Source organism: Triplophysa rosa, linkage group LG4, assembly GCF_024868665.1.
Source record: "Triplophysa rosa linkage group LG4, Trosa_1v2, whole genome shotgun sequence".
NCBI lineage: Eukaryota > Metazoa > Chordata > Actinopteri > Cypriniformes > Nemacheilidae > Triplophysa > Triplophysa rosa.
In genome coordinates, this window is record NC_079893.1 from 12,067,029 (window position 1) to 12,091,106 (window position 24,078).

Consider the following 24,078-nt stretch of genomic DNA (forward strand, 5'->3'; position numbering starts at 1 on the left):
AAAGATTGTCAGTGTAGGGAAAGTAAAACGTTCTTTGTAAAAAGATACTGAAATACAAATAAAAAGTTATATCATGCTATTTAAAAAAACAAAAATAAGTAGTTTATTGATATACATCCATTATCTCAGTTATACAGTTTTGGCATAGTATGGCAAAGTCAGCAGTTGTAGTTGTTCATTCTTTTTTTCATTTAGAAAGCATCAGCATTCCACACCACTGCAAACTTGGCAGTTCACTCAATATATTAATATGTCCACATTAAAATTGGTACAGAATTGTTCAGATCACCTGGCGTGAATTTTTTTTTGTATGCTGGAGGTATAATGTGTCAGAAGATACCACACTGAAGTAACCAGTGCAAGGGAACATTCTGTCACCTCGATGAGGTGCCCATGTGCTCTTAAAGTCCTACCCTGCTGTCTGAGGAGTTCTTCAGGGTGAATGCATCATTTCTTGAGTTTTGTAATATTTAAGACATCGGGCCTGTGTGTGGCTGTCTGTGAAGGGGATAAAAGTGAGATGAATCTTGTAGAAAAGCTTATTTGGTGTCAGCTTGCACTGGAGTGGATGCACAAAATGAGCCTGTTGTCAAACTGTCGGAACGGAGTATGTGGAAGTTTCAGAAGGAGAAGTATTTGGTGAACCACTCCTGTTTCTGAGGGTCTTGTCCATCAGGCCCTGTTTCAATAACTCGCTGCTCAGCTGGAGTCCTACAACTCAAATATATGCACAAGGTTAATGCTTCAGGTAAATCAAGAACGGGACATGTACGTTTTTACTTTTGTCTCTACTGTCTGTAAAAAATGTATGCATTGTAAAGCTGCAGTGCAACAATGCAAGATTGAGAAAAACATATTATTCGGTTAGATCCAAGACCGCTGGTGAGCTTGTGTTTACCTAATGTGCTGGTTGTAGTTGATTTTAATCTGTGGTTGATGTCGAACTTCTTGCGAGGTTGGACGGCTGTTTCTGACCGAGGTTCTGCGTGCAGCATGAGGGGAGGTGGGGGTGTGTGTTCTTGTTATGGGAGTCCCCCGACTGCTCTGTTCCAGACTGGAATATCTTCGCTCTATAACTGGCGAGCACTTGGCTTTGGGCGACCCCCCATCATACGAGCAGAGGTTCGGCACGCTAGTTTCCTCCACCACTTTTTTCTATAAATGCAAAGCAATTTTGCAATTTCATCCATTTTAACAAAAGAAAAAATACTTGGATTTACAGCCGCGGAAAAAAATTAAGAGACCGTTCCAAATTTTCATTTAATCAGCATTGCTAGATGTATTGTGGCCATTCCAGTCCAGTGTCTATTGAATTTCAACAAAATCAAACCTCAGGAATAAGTCATCATCCAACAGCAAATGTGAAAGATTGAAAGCATGACAACACAAGAAAACTGATAAAAATTGTCACACAAAAAATATTTATTCACTTTTTTTAAATAAATGTACAATTATTACTGTTGTATTGCTTAAAAATGAATGTGAACTTGTTTTCTTTGCAGTATTAGAGGTATGAAAAAATACACAGCATCTTTACTGTTATTTTGACCTGTTTCTCCAGTTTTCATTAAAATGCAAATAGAAACAATATTTTTATTTGAAATTTGGGAGAAATGTTGTTAGTAGTTCACCGAATTAAATGATCATTTTACCTAAACACATACCTATAAATAGTCGATTTTAAAGTCAGAAAACGGTCTCTGAAATGATCTTTTCCGCGGCTGTACAGCTCTGGGGTTACTATTACAGGAATTCTCTCATTAGGAATGACTGCGCACATTTTTTGCCAAGGGCACAGTGTTACAAAAACAATCAATAATTCAAGTTTTACCCGATACGTTGCGTAGACTAACATTGGCATTCTTGCAAATCCTCTTGTTGACTGTAGGACACCATGACCTATGCGTTTTGTGTATGCGGGTTTTCAGAGAAGTGTGTATGTGTGCTACCTTCAAAGTAGGGCTGAGGGTCCCTGCTTGTGTCCTGGAGTCATAAGGCCTCAATATTTCATTACTGCTGAGAGGAGAATGCTGGGATATCTGGTGGAGGTCCTCCTGAAGTGGATAAACAAACAGTGAAATAGAAAGAAAAGTAGCACAAGCATGTTTTTCATGTGGCTGTGTAGAAACATGTCTAACCACCAAACTTTTGATGAGCTGATCTCTCTCGGTGAGCCTGTCCTGCAGTTTAGCGATGGAGTGGAGGTCTTCTGCTCTTCTTTTTCCCCTTTCTTCCCTTTCTCTCAACCTATACATACACAAAATAGACATACTAGCATTCATTTTATATATCACATATCACTATAAAGCACATACATCTGTTATTCCCTGATACGACCACTAAATCCTGTTCACCCGATTTACATGATCCATTATGCATGGCATTAGGGTAATATACCGGTATTGACACAATGCTTGGCTAAATGTCTTATCTCTTACATAGCCATGTAGTCTCTTTTTTTTTTTTTGCATCAATATTTTGTAAAAATGACCGATTTCGATTGATCAGAACTGTGTAATAAGACGAATAATGTACAAAGTCGTTATCATAAAATTACATTCCTACTACACTTGTGTATTTAATAAACAAACATAAAAAATCACTTTGTGAGCAACAGCCAATAGAATTGTGTTTAGTCCTTATAGCCTTGAACAGTCTTGCTTGGTTGATTCTGTGTGAGTGTGTTTTGCATTATTAATGTGGGTGGGGTAGGTACTCTGTTTCCAAGGCAACTATGCGGGCCTGTTGTCGTGTTTGGGCGGAGCTGAAGTCTGATATTATGGTCTGGATCTCCAGTCTGTGTTCTTTCTTCACGTTCTCCATGTCGTTCTTGTGTTCCAACCCATCGGTTTCAGCACCTTCATCTGCAAAACTGCACATCAACATGCACACCTGATGTACACGTGTTTACAGAAAGATTTGTGTGACATATATCGCCCTTCTCTGACCTTCTGTGTGTCTGTATTTACGTATTTCTTTACTGACCTCCTATGTTTGTGTCTGTGGTCTTGCTCCTCTTTTTGCGCATTCATTGCGTTCATTCGTTCTTTAAGGTCTTCCTTCTCTCTCTTGAGCTCCTGCACTTCACTGCTCTTCTCATCCAACTGTCTCTCTAATGACTGTAAGCGGTTTTGCTGCTTCAAATCCTAAGAAGTACAAACAGAGAGAGACAGGAGGAGTCGTGGGGCAGTGTTTGTTTGTGTGTGTGCCCGCAGTGATAGGTCTGTTCGTATGTGTGTACCTGCTGTAGGGCCATCATTTGTGTGTGTGTGTGGATTTCATTTTGAAGGTCCTCGATCTGCTGCATGTGTCTCTGGGTGACCTGTCTCACCCACTCGGTGTGCTGCTGGGTCAGCTCTCCTTTCTGCTTGTCTGTACACACACAATAGAAGGAACCATTCATGTCTGACATAAATATATCTGAATATACTTTTATATAGACTGTTTCATCAGTTAACTTCCGGTTTGTGTTTGGCTTTGACTATTTATATTTAATTTAATTTATGTTAATATTAATTTATCTTATTATTTTATTGTATAATAATTGTATTAAATAAACGATTTGTTGAATTTTGTTGTATGTTTATTTGATTAAATAAGCAATTTGTTTAATGGGTTCTGCAGTTTGGTCGCATTTAAACAAGCTGTGTGGTACACTGACATCTAGCGGTTGAGCTTGGTATCGGAGTCTAAATTCAAAATATTGGAGAGACAAGTTTAGCCAAGTAACGGTTCTTCTCAGTTTCTTTTGATTGTTGTCAGAAATAATCTACAGGGACTCTATTGTTTGTGAATGTGTACCGGAAGTTAAGGTGGGGGGGTCATAAAAGTGTGCATGCGCAGTACCGTTTGTTTACGTTGTTAAGATGAAGAATTACAATTACTGTGTGTGTGTGTGTGTGCAAAGTGTGATGGTTACCCAAGTGTAGTTTGTGCTGTGTGAGCAAACGTTGTCTCTCAGACTGAAGCTCCTCATTGGCTTGTGTTTCCAGGGCCTGAAGAGCACGCTGGTGATTTATTCTCTCCACGCGCAACAGTTCCTCCTCCCGCTCGTGCCAGTTTCTCTTCTCCCTCTCTTCGGCTCTCTCACCTACTGTCTTTCCGTCTTCGTCATCCTCGTCTTCCTCTTTTACCACCTACAGCACACAGGGACAAGGACGATAGAGGTCCCAAACACAACAGGAGGAGCTTTTGTGTGTATTGAGGTTGTCATATCCCATGGGACAATTATAATTGCACAGGAAGTTGCTCTTTTATAGCACAGGAGACTTGGCGTTATGAGTTATGTCTTATTCAGGAATCATTGTTTAGATGTTTTCTCTTAGAATGTTTTAGGAGGAATAAAAATAGAGACAAGTGCATGAAGAGTGTTGAGCTATATTTCTGTATTTACAGTACTGTATGTGGATTGCATAGCTTAAACATACTGTACATAATGAGAATTTGTAGAAAATTTGTTTTTCTGTAGAATTAAGCAACACATTAATACTGAAATGATATTAGGACTTGGATTCACCTGTAACTGTTGCCTCATGAGTTTTTCTTTCTCCTGGATAATAGAGTGAAGTTGAGCTCTGAGGGTTGAATTCATATCTCTGGTCTTTTGGATCTCCTGCTTCATTCGTTCCATCTCACCGTTACCGTAGCGCCTGTCTCTCTCTCCCTCCATCTTCTCTGAATGTGCTCTTCTTTCCTCCAACTACACGCAGAAGTAATGCAGATAGACTCAGGCATACATATGTCATTGAAACCAATGTAACGTGTGTTACCTCTGTCTGCAGCTCTTCAACTCTGCGTTGCCACTGTTGATTCATCTTTCGAAACTCTTCCTCTCTTTCTCTCTTCAGCTCCAAGACCTGATCAGAGAACTGCTTCTCAAACTGTAGCCTGCACAAACACATACACACATTTTCAGCAAATGACTGCACGCTTTTTACACAATTTAAGAAGCATACACTACCAGCCAAAGGTTTTAGAACACATTTTATGTGTATAGCATATTTGAATTTGGAGTATAGACTGAAATTTGGAAGAATTTGAGAAGAATTTAAAGGGATAGTTCACCCAAAAATGAAAATTCTGTCATAATTTACTCATTCTCTTGTCATTTCAAACCTTTGCAGAACACAAAATAAGATATTTCAAAGAAAGTTGGTAACCGAACAGCAACGTTGCCCATTCACTTCTATTGTGTGAACACAAGACCAATGTAAGTGAATGGGTACCGTCGTCATTTTTGGGTGAATTATCACTTTAAGGAGGCTTGGCAAAAATATTACTACACAAGAGAATCAACAAATATTAATAACAGATAAGCTTTATTTCCTGCAAGCTTTTTATTTTTTTCATTTATTTTTCTGTATATTTACTTAAAACCCATATTCCCTGCTAAGTAAGTTTGTACAATACATTTGAAATACTTTATTTTTATGGTTTATTTTAACCTCCATTAAAAGCAAATATGTGACCCTGGACCACAAAACCAGTCAATTTTTCGAAATAAATATGTTTTCCATTAATGTATGGTTTGTTAGGTTAGGACAGGACAATATTTGACCGAGATGCCACTATTTGAAGATCTGGAATCCGAGGGTGCAAAAAATCCTAATATTGAGAAAATCGCCTTTAAAGTTGTCCATCAGAGGCGCTGTAGCAGGCCGTTGTTAAGAAGAAACAGGTTTGTTTTAATGCTCTCTAATGGCTTACCTTTGTAATGCTGTTGTGAAAAGTAGATGAACCCAAAGGCAGCAATTCTAAGCTTTACATAGATACCCACGATTTTGCTGCATCCACTTAATAAAGTTTTTATATATTTACGGTGGGAATTAACCAAATATCTTCATAGAACATGATCTTTGCTTAATATCCTAAGTTTATTGACGATAAAGGGATACTTCACCCAAAAATGAAAATTCTGTCATCATTTACTCACCTTCGAGTTGTTCCAAATCTGTATAAATTTCTTTGTTCTGATGAACACAGAGAAAGATATTTGGAAGACTGCTTATAACCAGACAGATTTGGCCCACCCATTGACTACCGTAGTAGGAAAAAATACAATGGTAGTAAAAGCGCCCTGGAAATGATAAGTAATTTTTCCTACTATGGGAGTCAATGGGGGGCAAGATCTGTTTGGTTAAAAGCATTCTTCCAAATATCTTTCTCTGTGTCCATCAGAACAAAGACATTTTTACAGCATTGGAACAACTCGAAGGTAAATGATGACAGAATTTTCATTTTTGGGTGAAGTATCCCTTTAAAGACGAATGTATTGTTGGCTAATGCTACGAATATACCCGTGCTACTTATGACTGGTTTTGCGGTACAGGGAGATCACTTTTGGCCGACTGTCCTTGCTATCAAATACATCAACATTAAATATTATCAAAAGAGTAAAAAATATCAAGACATTATCTGAGCCACCCTCTTTCCATGTGACACACATTTACATTACATCACACATACCTGAGCCTCTCTTCTATGCCGTGATTGGACTGCTGCAGAATATCTCTTTCCTGCTGCAGAGCGGAGATCTCCGCATGCAGCCCTTCTTTATGAGCAGAAAACTCCTCCTGTGGGACATTTAAAAAGAAAGAAGGACAGGGATAGATTGGAGGATAGATCTAGGGATTACAGGAGAAGTGGATGGGTTGCTAGGTGAATGTTGATGTCTCTGTTCAGTGTCCTCCATTTCTTCTCATCTGCTCCAGGCGGCACAGATCTGCTGAGTTCAGCGGATCTTTGTGCTGCCATAAGGGCCTTGCTGCTCTGCATGTGTGCTTGAGTGTGTGTGATGGAGCGCTGCGGTGATAGAAAGGGATGTCGTTGACACTCGGAGTCGGATGGAAGTGTGTGTTGAGTAAGCATGAATGACTACCTGTATTTGCTGCATGCTGCTGGTTGCGTTCTCCAGTTCCTCTCTCAACCGTACACAATCTGGGCAGCATGCGGACCGCCGTTCCATCTCAGCGGTCTCTCTTTCTTTGACCCTTTCTCTCTCCTCCTCTCTTTCTCTCTCTAATGCTTGAATCACCCCCTCCAATTTTGCTATCTGCAAGCCAAGCAAACTTATGTTAGAAGACATGTAGGAACCAAAAATGACGTGGAAACCACAGGGCTGGTTTAATTGGTGAATTCATGGGGTCAATGTTTGAAACTTTAAAGGGAAGTTTACCCAAAAATGAGAACCTGTATGACTTTTTTAATTATGCAGAACACAAAGGAAGATATTTTTGTATGGCCATAAAACCACAGAACATTTCTCAAAATCTCTTCTTCTGTATTTAACAAAACGTATATATTTGCTTTTAAAACCAGGTGTTTCACATGACTCAAAGGTGCCCTACAGAACAAATGGCTGGAATCGTGATGATTCATGGTATGCTGCGACACAACATTAAAACAACGCTCTCTTCCCTTTTACTTTTTATCACTTATTAAGTATTAGTTTCCCATCATAACCCAATTTCAAGCCTGCTGGCAGATTTAGGATTAGCTGAAGCCTTTCGCCTCGAGCACTACAAATGTTATTTTTGCTATCTCATTTATCATGGTCATCTGGAAAGCTCCGGGGCTCACAGTCTGTGTCTAACCTCTTTTCTGCTGTAATGGTGCTGGTTCGTATACCAGAGCATTTGTTCGGCCAGGGGGTTCGTGAAAGACTCCACATTACAACTAACCTCACACAAACATCATTGCAGTCTTTGTACTGGTCTTCTTAGATTGTTCGTGGTTAGAAAATCTTTAAAAGCAGTTACATTTATTTTCAATTTTAATTACAAAAGCAGCTGATTAATATTCTTCCATTTAAGTTCACCCATTCAATCCTGTTGCATTCTAAAAACACAATCAAATGTTTCTTTAATTTATAGGAAATAAAAGTTTATCAATACCAACAAACGATACCAAAAAATTCAAATTAAACTGCAACCCTATTACCCATTCCGGCAACAGTTTAACGTTGTTTTGGTATGTGATATTACCTCTGTGTCTGACAGCTGGAGTTGGTTGCGTAGCTCCGCTCTCTCTGTCTCTGAACTCTGTCTTTCTTCTTCATTGGCTTTCATCTGTTCCTCAACCTGCATTAAAGCCAACATCATACGGTTAATATGGTCAATAATCTCTCAAGATGATCTCTTTATGTCAAATCAAAAATATCAGATTTGTGAGTCATTTCTGGGACTGGGTGATGTATGTTTGTATGTATGTTTTTAGTTCAAATGTCTTCTTATTTATAGATCCCATCTCAATCCAAACATGACTTTCTTCTGCAGAACACAACAGAAGATATTTTGAGGAACAATGGTAACCACACAACACTGGCCCCTATGAGACATTTATCAACTTCTACCAAATATCTTCCTTTGTTTTACATGGAAGAAAAAGAAACAGGTTTTGAACGAAATGAGGGTGAATAAATGATGACAGAATTTTTATTTTTGGGTGAACCATCCCTTTAATGGTGGCATATTCTACACATATGTACACTGTTTTCCCCTAAAGTCTTCATTTCAAATGTAAGTCGCTGTTAGTCAATATTAGTCTGCTTTTGTAAGTTGTAGCAAAAACAGTCATAATTTTTGCTTTTCTTTCAGAACGGAGGACTGTTTTTGGTTCATGTAAACAAAAAACAATTATACCTTTTTGCTCCTGTAAAAAAACAACTATACAGTGATGCAAACAGAATTTTAATCTAACACCGTTTCTACACTGGACGTGGGGCTACGCGACACAACAAAAGACCATAGAACGCATTAGAACCCATTATAATTGTACATTTTTCCACACTGGATATGGCGCAAAGCGACACACAAACCCATTAAGAACAAGCCGTTAGTCGTGTCGCACCGGTGTAGACACAGAGTAAAATAATTGGGAGATGACGACAACAATTTAACCAATCCATAGCAGCAGAAGTTAGTATGTCAACATTTTTGATAACATTTACATTTAGTCATTTAGCAGACGCTTTTATCCAAAGCAGGGAGCAATAATATGTCGTACAAGAGCAATAATACAATAGCTGCTAATACAAAGTTACTAGTTTAAACAAAAGCTAGACCACTACCTGTTGAGAGAAAGAGAGAGGGTTAGTGTTTTTTTCTTCGCATTTGTCTATCAAGTATATGGAGAAAAGATGGGTTTTGAGTAGTTTTTTGAATGTTGTGAGAGATGTGGTTGACCGGACTGCGTTAGGAAGAATGTTACACCAGGAAGGAGTTGTGAAGCAGAATGAGCGGGAAAGCGATTTACTACCCTTATGAGGAGGCGATACAAGACGGCGCTCATTTGCTGAATGCAGGGTTCTTGATGGGGTGTAGGAGGGTGTGAAAGTATGCCCGTGCAGATCCAGGTATAGTCCTGTAGGCCAGTAGTTCTCAAACTGGGGGCCCCCGAGATGGATCCAGGGGGACCACAGATTTTGTGGCATTTTATGAAATATAGAAATTGATCATAGATTTTATGCAATCAAACATCAGAAAAATAAGACCACCAGACAAAAGAATTGATGTTTCAGCATTGTATAACCGAATATGTTTTTGTTTAAATAAAAATGTTAAATTTAAGATTATAAGTCTTTATTTGGGGGGCCGCAAAGCGATGCACTCTACACAAAGGGGGCCTTACAACGAAAAAGTTTGAGAACCACTGCTGTAGGCAAGCATTAGTGACTAGTGATAAGAAAAGTTTGCACTTTTCCATGCCAACAGTAGCAGTACCATGCCGTCATACCTGTTCTGTCTTCTTCTTCTCTGCATCCAGCAATGCGTGAGCGTGCCGCAGTTCGCTGGCGTGTTTGCGTATCACTTCTTCCAGTGCTTTCCGAAGTTGTTCTTTCAACCTTATTTTCTCTTCTTCCATTTTTTGCTGCACCTGTTTCTTCTCCTCCTCCAGCTCCTGTCTATCATTCTGCCGTTCTTTCTCCACCTCCTGCTGCAGGCGTCTGATCTCCTCAGTATGAGCTCGCTGCAACTCCAGACGCATAGAGGATAGAGCATCTGCATGCTAAAACACACACAGACACACAGTTTCCCTGATTTAAGGATATACAGTTTCATTGATGATGTTATAAGAATGGTTCATCTTTGTGCAAATAAATGCTTTTAAAGAAACATTTGTATTTCACATTTAAGCAGACATGCCTCAATAGAAATTCAATTTCATCTACAAGTATTTCATCATAGATCTGTTTGTGCTCATATTTCACAGAGGACCGAAGACGCTGTGTTCAAAGCAGAGTAAACACTGTGATTTCTGTCTCAGCTGCATTTCCGTTTGCAAATGATTCTTTGAAATTTTGCAAAGCCTTTCATAGAGTTCAGACAGTGTCCAAAGTCACAAAAGAATGATGAGATCGATAGGAGCACAGCGATTTATTACATTTTTGGTCTCCAAGAGGAAAACAGCTTATAAATCAAACTAAATGATGTTTATTTGAAAAAATGCAATAGTGCAGAAAGGTCTGTGTGAGGGTGAGGTTTACGGGATACAATATACAGTTTGTACAGTATAAAACTCATTATGTCTATGGAAAGTCCCCATAAGATAATAAGTCCTTATTTGGGGGGCCACATAAGGATGCAACCTACACAAGGGGGGTCTTACAATGAAATCGTCTGAGAACCACGGGTGTATATGATGGATGGAGGGCCATAGCTGACCTGTTTAAGCATACGGGCATGGTCATTAGAGCGACCACTGTTCTGAAGCTCCAGCTCTTTGTTTCTAATGTTGAGACGACCGAGTTGAGACCTGAGCTCGTCCACCTCTGCAGAGACCCTCACCTGAGAAGAACTCTGACTCATTAACTCCTCTGCAGGAAAGACAAGCACACAAACAGAAGACATGCATAAAGATGATAAGATCAAAGGAGGCAGAAAAACCTGTGAACTCAAGCTGGTAATCACAAATGTCATATGACAAAAGCAATCATTTCAGCAGAGATGTAAATATCAACAAGGGAACAATTACATCAAACAAACTGTGAACAATGCTTGTTGACATTGAAATGCCGGCTTATTAACTGCTGAAAGAGTTTGAGAACTATAATTGCAATAATGACAATTCCAATAAAATATGACATTGGATAAAGGATAATTGAGGCTCTGTGAATTCATCATAATTAATAATATAAATGCATTGTATTTAATAATGCCTCCTGTCCTATACATAAATTGAGTAATAACAGATTTTCATCCATTAGAGCTATTCAAATTGACTGTAAAGAAGCAAACCCACCCCTAGCTGCTGTTACAGAGCCATTGAAAGAAAATGAGTTACTAAATGGATAAGGGGAGATTCACATAAAACACATTCTTGCATTCAAAAACGGCTATTTTCAACGCAGTGGAATTCAGTTTTGAACTTGACCATGATTCAGTGACATAAAAATAAAACAAATCTATTTCTGAAAGGCATTCTTTTCAATGTCTATTTAACCATTGGTGTGGTGTTCGGATCTATTCATTATTTCTTTCAACATCAGACATTTAATTTTTTTCAGTTATATCACATATTTTCTTTAAAACAATAGCATTATATAATATCATTTTTAACATTAGCTGAGTAAAAACATGAACGCCATACCAAGGGTATGGTAATGTTAAAAAAAAACACATACACTGAAATAAAAAGATAAATTTGAATAATTTACTCAACACATTAATTTATCCTGTGCATGTACCTGACTTGCTCTGAAGCTCATTTTCTTGCAGTAATAACCGTTCTTTAGCTACAGCCAACTCCTCCTCTGCTTTCTTTGCCACGCCCTCTGCCTCGGTCACCCAGTGACGCCCCTCTTCTAACTGCTCCTCCAGATCCTGCAAGAAATCAAACAGAGGGAGAGGAACTCATTTTCCAAATAAAGACTGTTGTTTTAATATTAGAAGGGATTTCTAAGGCAAGAGCTATTGAGCAAACCTCTAAACCAAGGAATTAAACTTTAGTGAGTAACTCATCCCATACCCCTTGTGCTACAGATGTGGTGTGCTATTACTTTTCTAGACGATCAGGCTCCCAATTTAGCTGCCAAAACATCCCACAGTATTACAAGCAAAACATATACAGCATATACTGTATAGGTCATTTGGGTCATTTTCTTCCATTAAATTTCATTTACAAAAAAGGTGCTATTCGTTTTTTTTAATGTCTGAAAAATAATTACATGGAAAAAATATGGGATAAAAAAACATTTTTAGCTTGAAAAAATAATAATGTCTGAGGTTCAAAAAAGAATTTGTCATGACCACCACACAAGCTTTGCACAAGGCACAAGGATCACCGGTCGGGAAGCCCAAGTTGACATTAATCAGTGATTTTTGGCTTTCTCCTGCACACTTTGAGCCTACAACCCTTTGATTATTTCACAGCAGCTGCTCTCAGTTCATAGATATGAGGTGGCTCTGATTCATTTCTGTGAAGGATGTCAAGGCAGAGCAGAGAGTGTTACTCATCTCCACGCTGTGTCAAGCAGTTCTATGCAGGTCTAATGCGCATTAGCTACGGCACAGGCAAAAGCTGCGTCAGAGACACAGCCAAGTTTAACAACGTACTTTAGCGCCCCATTTACAAAGTATATTTTACAGGGGTTTTTTGCAAGCTTTGATGAAGAGAAACAGAATTAGAGCTGACTACAGATCTGTTGTAGTGTCACTGACTGTTGTAGTCGGTTCTGCCATCTGTTTTCTCCACAGCTGTGTGTTTGAGTGACGGTAATTGTGGGTGTTTGTCTGATTCCTCTAAGCTCAGTCTCAGTTAGAATCGGAAGTGTCAGTCACGTAGGTAATTACAATGAGATGTACACCCTGCTGAAAGGTCAGTTACACATGACCACTCAGCGGGATTTATGTGAACCGGCTTTCTCCGTCAACACAGCAGATTTCTCTGTGTGAGTGTGTGTTCAGGTCTATTCTCACATGAGCTTTGAAAAATACAGATTCATTTGTGTATTTGCCACATCCAAACCAGCTTCTCTATAGTGACTGAAGAATTTCAATTACTCTTCCAGGCATTACTGAATAATGAATGAATGAGAATCATTTTACAGAGATTGCACTCAGATAGCAATTTATGGCCAATAAAATATTTAAAAGCTATGAATAACTAGAAAAATGTATATTGGCTTTAGAAATATGACATTTGAAGAAATAGTTTACCAAACGATGCCATCATTTAAAAACTAACATTTCTGCTATTGGTTTGTTTTGTGTCCATTTGTAGTTCATAGTGACCACCATAGAACACCATACAAAAGCATTCAAGTATTATGTAAGAAGTCTAGACAAATGCACTATATTTCAAGTCTTCTGAATATACATGATGCATCACATGCGAGAGGTGTGAGGAATAAACTGTAATTTAAACGCACTGTGAGTGATGTAAGGCATTATAGAATTTTTATGCCTTACATCACTTACAGTACAGCACCTACACAGAGCTACACAGAGGAGCTTAGTGACCAATGTAATCAGAGATGAAGCAGGAGAGCAGCAGCATATCATCTCAGAATCGGCCATAAATACAAAGATAAACAAATAACCCCCAAACCCCAACCTACATAAATTTACCTTGAGGCAACTGGTTGATACTTTAATGCAAATAATGCTTTTTAATGCTTTAATGTGACTTGCTTTAGTTTAAAAGCTGCCTCAAATTTTTGAGTCAAACTAAATTGGCTTTACAAGTAGGGTTGGGAATCGAAAATCAATTCTATTTCTGGAAGCGGAATCGAAAGGGAAGAATCGGATGCTTGATATTAAACTAAAATTTCAATTTCTCTTATCAATTCCAGTGTGCACATTTTCAGAAATGTGCATGCGTTAACCTTATGCAAATTAATCATATTTTTATTATAGTAACCATAGAATAGCTGTGAAGGAGCGTGGAATGATACAAGTTGTATGTCTCTCTTCCACTGCCGATGGAAATCAGTCTGCCAAGACTCACGTCTCGCAGAAAAAGTGGAAACGGAGGATAACACAAACGCGACGCCATCAACAGGCGAGAAGGCACCTTGGTTAAAATTGCTCTAGATTCAAACATCGTTGGAAACATCTGCACTGTAAAACTTTGCAGTAATTTCGCAGCAGGTTTGCCAGTAACTTACTGTAGATTTCATGTATAAATTTACCCAGTTTATATATTTTTCTTGCATAAAACTAGACTAAATATCTTGGGTCACTTTTCTTGTTATGTAAATGCATCATAATTTAAGAAGTTTTAAATATTTTTATAGAAAACAAGAGAATAATGCTTAGGAAGAATGCCATTTTTTTACTTTGTTGCTGTGCTAATGCCAGTCTCTTCTTGCTCATTTTGAATCTCAAAAGTCAAAGTGTTTTAATTTTGATTGAGGTAATTGAAAACAGTACTAATTGGAAAGTATATTAAGTAGTAATTAAATCTACAGTAAGTTACTGGCAAACCTGCTGCAAAAACTACAGCAAAGTTTTACAGTGTGGGTTAATGCAAGTACGCAACATGTTTTACAAAATGTAAAACATTTTGTTACAGTCCTAGATTCTGATCAATAGCTGTGCTTTATACACGACAAAACACAGCTATGACCACAGATATAAATAACTAGATGCCTTTTTCAAGCGCTACAGACACGTAGAAGTGTCCGCCATCTTGAAACGGTCCACTGACATCACTCACAGTTTGTTAAAATGCCACAACACTGCGCAGCCATGGCTGTGAAAACCACATGGATTTAAATTCCTGAAAAGGGGATACCATTTAGTTGTTGCCTAGCAGTTTAGCATATAATGTTTGAGTTTAAATAACAGTAAATAAGTTTTCATAATCATACATGCATATATCTATAGTTGCAAATGCACAGCCAGCTTTCTCTAGAGCGTTAACGGACCGGCTTGGAGGGGTTGCCAGATCTGTGAAACAAAATCATTCATCATGAGCCTAATGTCCCTGGTCTAAATGACAACTTAACTTTTATAAAAAATCTTAGGATTGACAGCTAAATAACAAATGTTTTATTGAGTTTTGATGGTATTTACGGTCCCTTTCACAACCATGACAGTCGTTCCTATGGAATTGAGCTCTATAAAGATTCTTTTGTCCTTTTCTGAGAAAAGCATATAAGCCTAAAATGATACGTAAGGGTGACGTAAAGAATACACATTTTCATGTGAACTATTTCTGTGAAATGAATTCCAATCAGTTTACCAGGATTGTAAATTCACATTTTAAAAATCCACTGTAACACTACAGACAAAAAGTGACACTTCAGTTCCATTTAAAACACCTGGTGTGTGTAGTATGCATCTGTGCACATGTGTACCTCTATTCGCTCCTGAAGCTTGCTGCAATGTCTGTTGCTCTCATTGAGTCTCTGTTCTCGAACCTCCAACTCTGCCTCTGCTTTTCTGAGCCTCTGCTGAAGCGTTGCATTCTGGGACTTGCGGTTCTCTTGCTCTTTCTGTTGCCACTGATTGATATGCTCATTGAGACTCTGTTGTATCGTCTTCTTGGCTGCCTCCTGCTCTTCCTTCCTCTCCTCCTCCACCTTTTTCATTCTCTTCTTCCACTCCTCCACCTCTCTCTTCCACTCCTTCTCCACTCTCTCCTTCTCCTCCCTCAGAGCTCGTAGCTCCTCTGTAAATGTTTCCAACCTCTCTTCATACCTTTCCTTCATTTTTTTCCTCTCTTCTGCCTCTCGGTTCCTCTCCTCCTCCTCTCTCCTTCTCTCCTCCTCCTCCCTATGCATCTTCTCCTCTTCCTCTCGCTTTCCTTCTTCATCTCTGGCTCTGCGTAGCTCCTGGCACTTGTTCTCTAGCCATTTGTTTTCGTCCTGTGTTTGTTCCAGTAATAGGTACTGGTTGTCTTTCTCGGTCTGCAGACTCTGGTAGTCTCTGCGCAGATCCGCCGTCTCTTGGGTTAACACAGCTATGCGTTCCGCATACTCTAATTCAGCTTTCTGTTCACGTTCTTCCACCTGAAATGGACACACAACCACATGATGCAGTAATTTGTTTTTTTCTGAATACAGATCTGTGCACCTGTACATGTTTTTACCTCCTCAACAGTGGCCTGCAACTCTAAAAGGCGTGTCCTCAGAATAGACTCCTCCTCTTCCATATCCTGGCTTGTGGTTGGCTGGAGGCTGCCCTGCGTTTCTGTGGCAACACGGCGTAGCGATTGCAGAGTTGCCTCCTGCTCCTCATTCTTAGTGTTTAAGGAATATATAACCTGTGAATAAAACCATAACTGTGTCAAAACATTTATACATATAGATATAGGTAATCCTGATCGCGTTTCCACACCCCAAAGTCAAACCTTAAAGTGATAGTTCAACCAAAAAAGAAAATTCTGTCATCATTTACTCACCCACTTGTCATTTCAAACCTGTATGACTTTCTTTCTTAACCAAACAGTGCCGCCCGCCACCTATTCACTTCTATTGTATGGACACACAACCAATGCAATTTAATGGGTGCCGGTGCTGTTCAGTTACCAACTTTTTTTCCAAATATCTTCTTTTGTGTTCTGCGGAAGGAAGAAAGTCATACAGCTTTGAAATGACAAGAGGGTGAGTAAATGATGACAGAATTTTCATTTTTGGGTGAACTATCCCTTTAATGGATGCATTAAAAAAATGCATTAATTTCTAAAATGATCATAACTTTAAGAAAATATCAAAACATTAAAAAAGGAAGAATTAAATAACAATGTAGTGCATAAAATATAAAAATAGAATGAAATGCAACAAATAACTAGGAAACTCTATACAGAGAAACAAATAAAACTATAAATATGAAACGTTTGCAGTTTATGCGTCCATGTTTATACCTGACTTTGAATTCGTTTTGTGGTATCGAGTGCTTATGATTAGTTGTATGCAGCTGTTCACACAAGTTTCATATATTGTTGTGTGTTTCTTACAGGTCATAAGTATATGTGTTTTTGAGCCCGCGAGTGTGGCCGTACGAGTGAGTCCTAATATTACGTGCCACTTTGGCTCTCCGTCAATGTGTCCTACCCATAAGTCCCCATGCCTGGGGTGTCATCAGATCATCCCTCAAGCGGCTCGTGTGTTACCATGACGCCTGACTGTCTGCCATTAATCGCCGCTACAGCAGAGCTGGACATTCCATATGGTAGACTGCGAAGAACTCACTCCCTCCTCACTCGCCCATTCTCTCTCTAACTCTTTTTTCTCTTGGCCTTCCACCCACAGTCTCTCTGTAACCTACAGTATCTGCCCTATCTCTCTGTTTGTCCCTGTCTACCTCTTATAACTTTTGCCCTCTGTCTATATCCCTCTCAGTCCTTGAAGGTGAACTCTCAGATTTTACAGTCCAGAATAAAAGGGAAAGTAATGTCTGTATCTGTAAGAAATGTCGGCTCGCTTTATATAGGACAGCAGACATAAATTAGGGTGCACAGACTGTACTGGGAAAGAGAGGGAATGTCAGCACAGCCACAGACAAAGTAAATGGCTTTTGTTTACACAAATAAGTACATATGCATGTGTAAATTTTTGTGTCCTAAGTTTAAAAATGACATTCAACAGCCAGAGATACTGTACGAAACTAATTGTGTGTTTTGTGTGTGTGTTGTGAATCACGCATAAAAGAATATAGCTGTTTAGCTACTCTGTGAAACCAGGTTTTCTCTTCTCACCACATAAATTCAGGTCCAATTTGTCGTCTTAGAAATTTTTACAGACTTAGATAGAAAGACACCATTTGAAATGTAAAGCAACAAAATATTTTTTGTTGTATTCATGTACTATATTCTTTGAACTTTACTCTTTGAACATAGAACAACAATCAAGCTAAGCTAGAGATATATATTAACACCCCCTCGTTGACTTAAAAGGTGACTAAGGGTGCGTTTATATTTGGCATTAACATGCGACCTGTATCTGGATGTTGTCCACATACACATTGACAAGACAAGTGTAAACGCGCTTCTGATCGGAATGTTATCCGATCAGCGTGCCTGATCAAGAGGTAGTCGAGGACGCATTGTGATCGGATCTCAGTGTAATGTAAACGCAATCCAGACAGTTTATCTACATTTACCGGCACAACTTCACAGAAAACCCCGCCCGCTGTCATTAATCTCTCGTCTGTCCGAAACCTGTCAGACTGCGGAGCAGATGACAAATACAGAGGAAAGTTTACTCTTTGCTCACGCACTCTTGCACAGTCGTTCATTTTCCCACAAAATGATCGTGGATACTTTATTACAATGTATCATTATTTGCAGCCTACAGAGGGTGTATGTCAAATCACACGAGATGTTTTCTTGACCACTTCATCTTTATCATCACATAGGCTATTTGTGACTGACACGAAATGGTTTTACTCGCACACACAGCGCCAATGGTGTTTTTAAACGCATCATTTGTTTATTTTCATGTCACAGACACGAATAGCAACACTATAGGCTACCAGCTTGTTTACACCGTATATATCATTTACACACAGAAACGAGATTGTATAGTATTGCTTATAGCTGATGTCAGTAAACACGCTATTTAGGGCGCAGACCAAAGAAATGACGCGCTGTCACTTTCATCCGAACCAACCCAAATAGATGAGAACGATGTAAGTCGTCGCTTTTGATTATAGTAACTTCGGCCTACTTATGTGATTATTTTATGTGTCTGTGACATGAATAAACAAATGGTGTGTTTAAAAACACCGTTAGAGTCTGTCTGTGTGTATGTGTGTGTGTGCGCGCGCGAGTGAAACCCGCCACAGCTCATCGTAACATGCTCATCCTCCCCGTTATACGTGTTGTGTGAAATCTCCCCGCACCGGGGCTATTTTTTAATTGCAGGCTTATTAAGATAATGGGCGGCAAACTATAGAGATCCGATCAGATATCCAGATGTGGAAGCCACTTGTTGACAAGTGTAAACGCGCTGTGTCCTGATTGTCTGAAGATCCGATCTGCTTGTTCGGATCACCGAGATCGCATGTTAATGCCAAATATAAACGCACCCTAAGCTGCATTCCTACTTTGCTTCGCTAACCTTAGCTCTTCCATGCTAAGGTCATGCTAACGAGTCTTTCACCCACAATTTCAACAATTTACTGAAAAGAAAAGAAGTGTAAAGGACAGAATTGCACCTGTTAAGCTAACATAATCAATATTGGTTGATTACAAAATGTATCATTACATTTGTAAACATGCGCGCCTCAGCACATCATTAACATTCACATACTGTATACAAACAAATAAGACTCCTTGTTAACAGAGGACTAACATAAGGCCAATGCTTAAAACTTCAATATATGATTTCTCAGAACAGCTCAAGGCAAAATTTTCAATGTTCTGTTCCGGACATTACACTGCAGCTTTAAGTTTATGAAACATATTTTCATGTTCAGTTCATCACAGCATAGAATATATTTAGAGAACATGCTTTGTCAGAGCTTTGTGATTTGCTTAGTGCGCAGACTTCTTACACCAGCAAGTCTTTTAAATATTTTACATGTCATGCTCACAATAAAAAAACCTACACGTTTTGTTCACAAGTATTTATAGTGAAAATTTCAGAGAACGTTACAACTTCTTAATTCTAAAGATTGTCCGGGACGATTTGTTCTTGGATTTTTACAAGGTATGTTGCTCACATGATCCCTAAACAAAAAACGTCCCTTCTAGGGAGGCCCGTATGAAAGTAGATCTAACAATATCACGTCACACACACACTGACCTGATCTATAAAAATAGTATAGTTGCACAGCATTAGTAAGTATTAAAGCATGTACTTTACCGCCTGCAGACAATGTATGACTCACAAATGTGTGCGTATAGACACACCCACACACTATAAAGATAACTGGTAGGAGAGTACTGTATGTTTACATGATGACACAGGGATTCCACAAAGCAGTTGTGATATTTCCGCCAAAAGGCAACATACACAACTCTAACATACACAAATACACATAAACATCCAGAGGGTAACAGGTCTGAATCTCGAGTCATTACTTATTTTGTGGACACTGGGGCCATTTCAATGCTTCTGCCAAACCATAAAATCTGACAAGTAAACAGATCTGAACACTAGATGTACAAACTAAGGTGTTCAATTGGTGGTATATTGAAGCCTTGATTTGTGTCTAATTACATTTCGTGTCTACCCTGACTAATGTCCATAATAAAACCTGATACACATTCCCTCACTATCTATTTGCCTACTTTATACACAAGCAACAGTGCGTGCATGCGTGTGTTTAAATGGATATTACAGCCTCTACCCTCTCTGTTTTCATGGTTACATAATTAATAGTTAGCCTAGAGGATGATCATTTTTTATAGTGACAAAAAAGTTTACGGTTCTTGATTTTGTAATGCATCACCAGGGCACAGCCAGACAAAACATGCATAATTTCAAATGAGACTCCATCCAAAATACGGGGGGAAGCATTGTGTTCACTAACAGGAAAAAGTAGTTGTTTTGTTGATAAACTTTCATCTTGTGATCTTTGGGCAGATCAGATGTGTGGTCACTTGGTATTTTAACATATGCTATTATATCCAATGTGACGTACAATATTCTAATTGCAGCAACTTGAGGTTAAATTCAATGCCGATTGCCTTGAATGCTTTTCTGGCCTGTCTATTGGAAATGTAATACCCCTAAACCGCAAGCATTCACCCTTGCAAAGCTGGAGTTGAAGTATATCATCATAGAGACTCTATCACATTAATAGTACCATTTAAGACCTCAGGAAGCCTATTTATAAATCTAAATAAACGTGTGAAATGCATTTAGATCTATTGTGTGCATTCTTGCCAATAGTGGATCGTGTTTCCTTTAGAGTCCTTGTAGAAAAGAAATGTCAACAATTTGTCTACCGAAAGTTACCAAATGGCCTACCTGGCAATTCTCTAAAATAATCTTACTTTCTTGTTCTATTTATTTATATATTCCCAATGTACGTCTGGCTATCAGTTCTAAGATTACTTGCAGAAATGAAAAGTCATTTCTTAGTCTTTGTAAGATAATTTGCTGATACTTTTGGACCTCATGCATATTACAACAAGATATCTACCGAAAGTGACCCAGCAATGTCTTGATAATCTCTAAAAATCATATTTCTTTCTTCTATCGTAAGCTAAGTTGCTGATACTTTTGTTGTAGAAATTCTAACTTTTTTCTAATTCTAACTCTAGCGAACATCTAACTTTACAAGCTTTTAGAAATGTTCGCTAGAGTCTTATCAGTACAAGCAGTGTCATGGCTCTGCTTCCTTAGTCATGTTTTTCTTGGTCCTGTAGCAGAGCCATGACAAAGTCTTTGGTTATGTGTGGAGAGAAACATATTATTGTCCGTTTGACAATAATATACGTTCTCTCCAGTGTCTTGTCATTGACCCCATTCCTCTCGTTTCCTCGTTATCTTTCCCTGAGTGTTTAATGTCCCACACCTGCCCCATGTCGTTATCCCTCGTTTGTCTTCCCTATATATACCCTCTTGTTTCTTTGTCCTGTGCTCTTGTATTGCGTGTACTATGTTGTGTATGCATTGCGTTTGTGCTCATGTTCCTGTGTACCTTGGTTCCTGTTCCATGCCTTGTTTTGTGACGTTGTGTCGTAAGTCTGTTTTGTTATTTTCCAGTTTTGCCCCATCGTGGGAAGTTTTTTGTTTTATATATATATATATATATTTTTTTTTTTTTCTTAGTTCTGTTTTTCCCCCATTGTGGGTGTTTTTGTTCGGTTTTCTGTTTTGTTGTTAAAATAAATGTTAACCCCTTCACTGCCTGCCTGCGCTTGGGTTCTTCTGCCAATCCTTGACAAGCAGCTCATGAAGTTATAAAAAGTCTAAATAAAATGCATTTTTAATGAATGTCTTTGAACAACACATAAAAATGCAAGTGAGGTTATTTGCTGTCAGTGTTCACAGTGTTTCACACCCACAAGAGTAAAATGGATATTGCCATCCATATTCGGACAGCTGAAACACGCTGCAATGTTTTACAGTAAAAGCACTTGAATATGCAGAATTGCATTTTAAGCAGTCTGTAGATGTACACGTAAAAAATTTGTACAACAAATTGTTGCTGTGAAATTGAAATGAAAGCAGTGACATTGTGTATTGTGTTTATATATGGAGTTTTAAGACCCCAATATAAATACAAAAAAAACAAGATTTTTCATTTTAAATCGGATTGGGATGAAGACCGGGGCTCACACTTCTACATAATATATAAATATGCAGTTTATTGAACACACATTGACCTCTTGTGACAACCAGTACCAGCAGTAGGGTTTACTGTCAGAGTAAATGGGGTAAGTTGTCACATTGGGATCTTCTATAACACATATCCCCATTGGCTTTTAACAAATATCAAGCACAAAATTACTAAACAATACATAAAATGTTAAAAAAATTAAACCTTTCCAATTGGATGCAAATTAAACAGATGTACATTTTCTTAGTACATGCACATAAAAACCTTTCTGTTACCAATTCAGAAATATACTAAAACCTCTATTGTGAACTTCAGTACACTCTATGTTCTAACTATATAAACTCCATGAAAGCACATTTAAACCGTTTACAAACATACAATTGAGGGCATCTATTTCAATCGTGACTTGAATAGCCTTACGTTATGCATCACCTGTAACGTGAAGATAGTGATACGATGCTGAACGCATTGAACCCTGTTGCATTTCTTCACAAATAAGAGATGGCAGTGGGTCAGGCAGAAAAAAATATGTGTAAATCATTTCTAACTGAATTTCAAAACTATGTTCATTGTAGTGCTATATATACTGTAGACATCTATAGGGCACACCTCTGAAAGCATAACTGACAAGAAAGACGAATTGGATTCTAGCCTTGCAGCGATAGATAAATAAATAAATATATATATATATGTGTGTGTGTGTGTGTGTGTGTGCGCGCACACCACTGCGGAACACGTTAGGTGTACTCTCGTTTTTGGTTACCGGTGGCGTGATAGTTCAAATTAAGTGTAGCAAGATAATGCGCTTACCTTCGTCAGCTGCGCTATTTTCTTGCACATTTTTGTGTGCATCTGATAATCATACAATTCCTGCTCAACATTGGAGGGGTCGGCAATAGCGGTCCCGTTACATGCGCCGCCACCGGGGGGTTGGGTCATCTTCCCAGCGCTGGAAGCCATAATAACCCCGTTAGATCGCGTTGATCAATCACAAATCCGGCTGCGCACCACCCTGGTCGCCTCTACGTGATCCTGAAAGTAGGGTCCCTACAACAGCCGAAACCATTCTGCATGCTGAAGCGACTGGCGAACACTCTCCCGCTCCGCCGCGACGCTTCCTCCGGTGAGCGCAAACCTCAAATGCTAATGCCATCAGGAACACGGACAGGACAGAACGGCGAGACGTGGGACAGGACTCAGTGACGGCATGTGCCCCCGACCCGGACACCTGTCTCTCACCCGGGGCGTAACTACAGTCCTACAATCACGAGTCACGGGTACCGCAGTGTAATCATAACCCCTCCCATACCACACACACACACGCACGCACGCACGCACGCACGCACACACACACACACACACACACACACACTCCACATTTATAGACCAGTTATTTCTTATGCTGACTTTATAACTCGTCTTATTTGTCGGTTTAATGACCGTTAATAGTTTCTATGATCAATATTAAAAACAACAGCAAAAACTGACAGGTTTTACAGAAATAATTTAAATCACCCTTTTTTCAAACAGTAGAGGGTGCAAGAGGGCCAGGTATTTTGAAGTTGTAAATTGTGAAGTAAAACCGAGTGTAATGATGACCAGGGAATATTGTAACAGATTTACATGTATGTCTTAACTCTGTTTTAATGCTAGTCATAAACCTCGACCCTATTAGCCTAATACATACACCCCAGGTATTTTACAACTTTAGTAACACTAAACGAAACATTTTGTTGTAATTAAATGCACTTTTTCCAAAATTATTGTAATGCCATTCACACAACGTGGAAAATGTTACAACCATATTCAGACATATTTCTAATTTTTAAACACATATTTTACAATTGTGTTGCAACAGCCCCCCACCCTTCAACGACCGTCATCAACAAGGAAACGTCAA

The 24,078-nt window shown here is 38.8% G+C and overlaps 1 protein-coding gene across 3 annotated transcripts; it reads right to left on the reverse strand.

Annotated features, from left to right (window-relative positions):
- Window positions 1-64: 64 nt before the first annotated feature.
- On the reverse strand, window positions 65-23,484 carry fam184b (family with sequence similarity 184 member B). 3 transcript variants are annotated; one of them, XM_057331670.1, is made up of 19 exons: window positions 22,989-23,484; window positions 16,033-16,206; window positions 15,299-15,952; window positions 11,684-11,819; window positions 10,662-10,813; window positions 9,733-10,005; window positions 7,983-8,078; window positions 6,878-7,051; window positions 6,466-6,572; window positions 4,770-4,887; window positions 4,517-4,699; window positions 3,920-4,136; window positions 3,242-3,372; window positions 2,986-3,146; window positions 2,717-2,872; window positions 2,142-2,247; window positions 1,950-2,054; window positions 899-1,155; window positions 65-717 (listed from the first exon to the last, which is right to left on the reverse strand). In XM_057331670.1, exons 1-19 carry the CDS (start codon window positions 23,136-23,138, stop codon window positions 621-623), a joined length of 3,447 nt encoding a protein of 1,148 aa, XP_057187653.1. In that variant the 5' UTR covers window positions 23,139-23,484; the 3' UTR covers window positions 65-620. The 3 variants fall into 3 exon arrangements, with proteins under 3 accessions (XP_057187653.1, XP_057187652.1, XP_057187654.1); XM_057331669.1 differs by having other exon boundaries at window positions 68-717; window positions 2,139-2,247; XM_057331671.1 differs by having other exon boundaries at window positions 70-711; window positions 2,139-2,247.
- Window positions 23,485-24,078: the final 594 nt, after the last annotated feature.